The sequence below is a fragment of the Cyrtonyx montezumae genome, unplaced genomic scaffold (genome assembly GCF_038088225.1).
Source record: "Cyrtonyx montezumae isolate F1298 unplaced genomic scaffold, pur_monq_1.0 scaffold_21, whole genome shotgun sequence".
NCBI lineage: Eukaryota > Metazoa > Chordata > Aves > Galliformes > Odontophoridae > Cyrtonyx > Cyrtonyx montezumae.
The window spans coordinates 1,994,269-2,001,580 of record NW_027071948.1 but is presented as its reverse complement, the minus strand read 5'-3'; the positions used below and the strand labels follow the sequence as shown (position 1 = coordinate 2,001,580).

Below are 7,312 nucleotides of genomic sequence, written 5' to 3'. Positions count from 1 at the left end.
CCCTCAGCGCTTCCCGCCAAAACCGTTGTTTTTCTCACACTCAAACACCGCTGCTGTAGTACTGAGTCTTAGCAGGAATGTGGTGCAGTTACCTGTCACGCTTCCTTTTTTTCAGCCCACTCGTTGCAGCCTTCCTACCAGCGAAACAGAGCAGCAATGTGCAGTCTGAGAAGTTTTCAACTTTTGAGTCTCCGTGGAAGCAAAACACCAGCATGCAACTTTAAAACCAAGCAGCCCTTCCCTTTCATGTGCCACAGAAAGTACCCGAATAGAATTAAAGAGACGTTGTGGCTCAGACTGCTTCCTCCAGAAGATTCGAGGCTGGGGTCAGGCTGAGCTTGAGCTGCTCATGAAGCAGCTGCTTTCTTCACATTTAACATGGGACAAGAAGGGAAAAGAAAAAAAGCCTGATAAGAACCATATTAACCTTCCATTTAAATCCTGCTCAAACAGCAATGGCCTGAGAGCTGTACTGGAAATTACCAGATAAAGACAATAAAGTACCACCTGGGAAAGTACTGTATGTATTTTTAACACCCAAGACCTTGTATGGTAGTAACAGTGAGACTGTTTATCTTAGGAGTTATCTCCACGTTTTCCTAGAGCACTGGGGACATAAGAGCCAGCTCCGTGGCAGCTATAAATCAGCACACTGCCACTTTGCTGCTGCCTGGACAGGCCAGGATTGATTACCACTCCGTGTGATACTCTGCTTGCTTTGGGAATGGTTGCGAGTACTGGATAAAGCTTTCTTTAACTGTGCAATCAAAGAAGGCTCATTGAAGGCAAATTCATTTCAAGTCTATATACATGCAATCTTTCCCATTATTGCCACAAGAAATTTCTACACTCATAACAGTAAAACAACAACAAACCCTACTAGTTATTAATGAGTTAGCAGACATTTTACTTAATGTCACACAAAATGAAATAGGGAACACTGATTAGCTGTTCCAGACACCACAACGTGTCCAATTAAACCTTTACCCACTGAAAATGAAAGAGAAGCTATGAGATATCATTCCCCATAACTCATCTGTAACGCACGGGGAGAAAAAGCGTTGATAAAGATAATCCTTTGGAGAATTACAGTTTCCTCCAGCAGGATTTACATTCTTGTTCTACATCTTTTGCAGTTGTCTACCCTCTGCCCAGCGTGTTGCAATGCAATCCACAGAGGCAGATGCATCAAGCTGTGTGATGGCTACAAATGGCTTCTCTGTAGGAGATATCAAAGGTGCTGTTGTAGCAGGTAACTGCATCCTAGCAGGAACTGGGAAGTCTTAAGAAGAAACAGACACACACAAATCCATGAGTGTAACACAATTCCTGATCCATGAGGTGTTGATTTTTTTCATTTCATTGTTCTCTTCATTTATTAAGGTCAATGCCAACGTGGTACAAAGCTCATTAGTTTACACAGTTAATTTTCACATCTGGCAGTTCACAACAAATGAAGACTGAACAGTGATATACAAAACCAGTGCCGCTCTGTGCAGACCTGGCTACAGAAAACTGACCTGAGACCTCTGAGCCTAATTCACTCTGCTCAAACTCACTCAGCTAAACCACGAGATGCAACTGATGTTCTTACAAAGAGATTGCCACATCTCTGAGCAGTCAGCTTCCTTGGGGACAACAAGCAGTATGACGTTGTCCTTCAGTGACGGCGAAAGACGCTGCCTCTCCGTTACTGTCATTCTGGATGCTGTCAGGCTGCTTCCACCAAACAGAGGGTGAACAAACAGAGGACAGTGTTAAATCTCAGCTGCAAGTGAGAAAGCAAACAAAGCAGGAATGGCAAACTGCATTTCTGCCTGGTGAAACACAGAGCTTCGGCTTCCGAACCGCTCCCAAGTTACATGATTGGCACAAATACTGCTTTTTAGTACGGGTTGCATATACTTTCTACATTTACTCTCTAACAGCAAACTATTCCACCAAAGAAAAGCTTATGGGTTATTTGCCAGTGATAAACAAACACAAACATCACACACAAAACTGAAGGATTTCAACAGCAATGCCCCATCACAGAAGAGTTTTTCTACTTTTGCTTCTGTACGTTTAAGTGATATAAAGTCATCTCCTACCACAGCAGCTGAGTTTGTATATATCGACTAAATAAAGTGGTTCTCAGACGGTGATGGACTACTGTAGGTAACACTGAAGTTCAAGTAGTGACCAGCAGAGGTTTCCAGAAACAGAACAGCAGTTAGGGACGAGACCACGGGAACAGATACACCGATAGGGATGGGGCAAAATCTCAACACTAAGGCACAAGAGAATTCATACTCGAATATGGCTAAAACCTTATGTACTACAGCACTGAGTGAGCGGTTAACGGGGAGTGCTCCTATGCTCCAAACACTCGGCTACAACACCGGTGAGTTCTGTGCCCCGGATGGTTTACCTTAGTGCAGCATTCCCAACAGAAACTGAGGTGGGGGGGATTTCAGAGCGCGGTGACGGTGTTCATTTTCCAAACCAAGACCAGTTCATACTTCGCAATGAGGTGGGACTTCCCTACGAATCGTGTCTATTTCTTTCTAGAACGGGGCAGCTCGCAGGGGGATGCAGGAGGGCTGCACCCTGCACAAAACCTCGCTGTGATGGAGGCAGCACACACAGCCCAGGGAGGATCTCTGCGGCCTTCGGGTCGCACGCAGCTGTGGGCCCTGTGGTTGCTCTCGTCCTCACAGGTTTAAATGACATTCCCCCTCGGGAGAGAAAATAAACCAACAAAACCAAGCATGCATCTAGAAGCACGGAATGACAGAATATCCCGAGCTGGAAGGGACCCGGAAGGATCGAGTCCAACTCTTGCAGAGCAAGGAGGCTTAAGCACAGGCTTAAAGAAAGCACGTTCTTAAGTGTCTTCCTGAACTGCGGGATCTGTCGCTTGCTTCTAGAACGGAAAACTTCCCGGCACTTGTGGATTTTTGCCATGATTCACTTTTTAATCCACTGAGATCCTACGAGTTCACAAACCGAGTATGGCTCAAGCTGAAAAGCCGCCCTATGGGAAAAGAGCTCCAAAGGTACAAAGAAATAAATGGAGAAAGCCAACTCCTGGCAGCCTGGAGAAGACAAACCCAAGCAGACCGAAGCTCCCAACGACGCCCTGAGCGAACCCGCTCCACCACGGCCCCGAACCCACGCGTAACCCCGAACCCGCAGCAGCGCCGGCACGGCGGGGCCGGCAGCGCTAGGCGCGGCGCGGCGCGGCGGGGCTCATCAGGTTCTCGGTGATGTAGGCCACCAGCAGGCAGATGAAGACGAGCATGACGCAGATGGAGCCCCCCACGGCCGTCATGGCCACGACGATGTCCCGCATGGCGGCCGGCTCCACGCGGAACTCCACGCAGTGGGCGGGCGGCGCGGGGCGCGGCGGCGCGTAGCGGGGCTGCAGGCAGAGGCGGTAGCGCACGCTGCCGTGCGCCTCGGGCAGCAGGTAATCGCGGCAGGCGGCGCCCAGCTCCACGCTGTCGCAGGGGAAGCGCGTGTAGGTGCCGTCCCAGGAGCAGTTGAGCGCGAAGCCGCGCAGGCCGGCGCCGGGGCGCGGCAGAGCCCACTGCAGCAGCACGCTGCCGTTGCGCAGCACGTTGGCCACCAGCGCTCCGCCCGGGGAGCGGTGGGCGCGGCAGGCCCGCGCCGCGCACTGGAAGCCGAGGGCCGGTCTGCGGAAGCACAGCCGCCCGCTCGCCGAGCCCTCGGCCCGCACCTTGTAGGGGCACCACGGCTCCTCCGGCTCCGGCTCCGCCGCGGCCTCGGCGAGCGGAGCCCTCGGGGCGGGCGGCGGCGGCCCGAAGCAGAGCAGGGCGAGCAGGGCCGGCAGCAGGCGGGGCATGCCTGCCGCCGCGGCATGGAGCCGAGCCGCGCTGCCGGCGGAGGGGCTGCGGCCGCCCCGCGCGCCCGTTATAAGCGCGGGCTCCGCAGCCGCTGCGCCGGCCGCCAATGGAGAGGCGGCTCCGGCGTTAACTCTCGCTGGGCTGCGGAGCACTCGCCGCCGGGCAGCGGGGAGCGCGGGCCTGGCCCCCCCCCGCCGCGGTGTCCCGGGGCTGAGCGCTGGCCCTGGGGGACGGCGGGGCCGGGCCGCCCCTGGCTCGGAGGAATTAGCGCTGTGTTGGTTTGGCTTGTTTTCTTTTTCCAAGTGTCTTTTTTTAATTGGCTTTATGTTCCAACTCAGAGACGCGCAGCAAGGATGTAACACTAAGAGATGATAACTTCCCCCCTCCCCCAACGGCACAGCTGATAGCAGGGACAGCATACAGCGAGGCAAGAGGAGGAAGGTTCCTTGGTACACCCCTGCACAAACCGTTTCCCATTGGCAGCATGACAGCCCCAGCCCAGCCATCAGATCAACACCAAAACACTCACTGGGCAACCCCAAAAGATCCACGTTGGAAGCACAGACTTGTCTAAATGTGGAAACAAAAGGTCTCTAAATAATGAAGGAATAAATACATACTCAACCCAAGCTCTTTTAAAGGAGTCTTTAAAATTGATTGAAGCTGTGTTAAGGCCTGACTTCCCCAGTTTGCAGCTTTCATTCCACACCAACAACTGCAGGGAGATTTTCTTTGTGTTTTGCTCAGGTTTTATATAGTGTCCTGAAGGCTTTTGAACAGCTCAGAAGCCAGGAATTACTTTCCATCCACTGAAAAGTCCGTGGAAGGCCATAAATCCTGCTGGAAGACAGTATGCTTCTCATCATTTGCTCTAAGTACAGAATGGTGTTTACAACTAGACTTCAGCCCTCACAGAACGACCAGCTTAAACTATTTAAAAGCCAACTGCGATCAGCAGCATGGGAAGTGTTCTTCAACGAAAAGGAAACAGCTGCCAGCTAATTTAGCCTCTTTTTTCCTCGTGAATTCCCAGCTTCTTGGAACAGCTCACTCCGCACCTTTAAATCTTTTGGCAGAAACCTTCAGAATGGAAATTTGGGCTGTGCAGATCCAAAAAAGTTATCTGTAAGGCACCTGCTGGGGTTTCCTCAGACCTCAGTTGAGAACCACTCTTGTGAAGATAGAGAGCATCCTTTGGATTTTAACAGACAAGACAAGCAGTGTAAGTTGAGCACATAAGATGTCCACCACCTCTGCCTTACTCTTTCCACACTGGTAAAGATCTCCCTGCGTTGCCTGTTTGGAGATGCAAGATCTGTAGACTGCTAGGCAAGTTTTCATTAAATGTATTTACTGTCTTGTAAGTTTTAAATAAGCCAGATCCTGAAGGCTATTTTTATTTCACAGCCACGTCCAGAGAAACAAAAAAACCCCACACACCTTGCACGTCGAGAAGCTGTTGTTTAGAACTTATTCAGTGTAATATGCAGAAAAATAGAAAAGGACAGCTCCTCAGCAGTGCTTGGCGGGGCAGAACACAGGAGGTGCTGTGCTGCTGAAGGCACTTCTCAGCAGAGGGAAACGTACCCGCAAAGCTGTGGCTGGGATGCACAGATGAAGATCTGGTGGCTCTGTCTGAGAGGCGTGAGGGAGGTGTTCAGGAGATGCACGGGGCCAAACCAAGCCAGCTTTGCTGCCTTCAGCCCTGTGCAGTTCTAGCTCCTGTTAATAGCAGATGGCACTGCAGAGCTATCATTGTTCCAGTGATCAATTAGATCTGGCACCAGCCTGTGACGGTGCTCGCTCATGATATGAAACACATTGAGTTCTTCTGTTGAGAGAGCCAACAGATGGGGCTGGGATTTGGTTTCTAACCCGTCGTGGTTAGAAACAAGTGTCATTCTCTTAAACAAAGTCACACACACGCATTCATATATATATAAATAAGATGTTCTTGGTTTGGGCAGCTCACTCCTACATTTTGCAAGCCTTTAGGGCATTTTCTCCTCCAACTTCTTTGGATGCCTTCAAGAAAACTCTTCATTAAAGCATTAGTCATATTTTAAGCCCTAAAAATGCCATGCAAGTGAATAATGAGCCTAACTATTTAACTAATTGATAGGCATATGTTTTCCCAATCTGTGCCTTTATTTGTAAAGGCACAGAACGTGCAATTAATTCCCATCTGCCTAAGGATGTGGCCAAATCACTTTGTCATCATGTGAACCTTGGAAATACATTTATTTACAGAAATCTCATCTATATCATGCTCATGCTGCTGGAATCCAATGGCAAGTAGAGAGCAAAGCATCAAAAATCAGCATCAGTGTGCCAGGTTAAGTAGCCCCTGTCCTGCACTGCATCCTTTGGCCTTTTGCTACGTTTCCAGGCCAATGACAATTTTTTACATAAGACAAGCAAAAACCAATTGCTTTGGCTTGGTCAGTCTGCCAGCACTGCCCTCATGTGAATCCTTTGCCTGGCTGTTTGCTTTCTCAGCTGTTCCTCAGACCTCCCTCCGTGCCCCAGTCTGCAATAGAAGTCAGCCAGGACTTCTCAGGCACTGCTTCAGCAGTTTACCACTTGGACAAACACTGTCATTTGCTTTATGCAGTGAGCCCCAGGCAGCATATCAAAATCAGCAACAGCCCACGGTGCTTTACTGGCTTTCAGACAGACCTAACACCACAGGTTTGCTGCTTTTCTGGTTCTCCCCCACTGGGTTTATTGTCTCCTGTTACAGGGAGCCCTGAACTTGTACTAAAATGGTGGCAACTTGCTAGAGGCCAGACAAGGAAGCACTCACCACCCCCAGCTAACAATTCATGCAGCACTGCGCCAATTTTAGTTGCACACACAGCTGTGGCAGACAGTCCCTAGAGCAGAGATGCTTAGCTCCCAGCTCAGGGCAGCGTGCAACATATGGTTACTAAAGCATTCTCCTAGCAGGGAGCTTTACATTTAGGATGAGTTGCTATAGTTCCCTTGGAGTCAGCTTCGAGGATTACTCATCCCAGACACGCATAAGCAGAGATTTTGCCTCCTAACGTTGCCATCTCCCGCAGCCTGACTCAGCACGTGGTCTCACTCCATCAGGGTTCTATTTCTAGCACTTGATTCACTTGCAGTGAGGTCCGAAGCTCTGTGCTGACAGCCACAGGCTAGGAGAAGCATGCTCAAGGGCTGCACGTAGCTCAGCAGACAGCTGCACTACAGATCTCAGTGGGGCAGCTTGGGCACGCAGAGTTGAAATTCTTGCCACAGATTGTGTTGGCCATTGATCCATTGTGAAACAATGACATCCTGCTTGCCAAGCTGAGAACTGGGGATGTTTCTGATGAGGATGCATCTGAGCACATAACAGCAGTTCCTGCTAATGCATCCTGAACAGTGCTATTTATAGCAGATGGTGGAGGCTGAGCAGCATTGCGTCATGTAGCAAGGTCGGCAGTACAAAGCACTAA

The 7,312-nt window shown here is 50.2% G+C and overlaps 1 protein-coding gene across 1 annotated transcript; it reads right to left on the bottom strand.

Moving 5' to 3' along the window:
* Nucleotides 1-3,145: 3,145 nt before the first annotated feature.
* FNDC10 (fibronectin type III domain containing 10) lies at nucleotides 3,146-3,847 on the bottom strand. The gene has a single exon (XM_065737789.1). It carries the CDS (start codon nucleotides 3,845-3,847, stop codon nucleotides 3,206-3,208), a length of 642 nt encoding a protein of 213 aa, XP_065593861.1. The 3' UTR covers nucleotides 3,146-3,205.
* Between the last annotated feature and the right edge of the window lie 3,465 nt (nucleotides 3,848-7,312).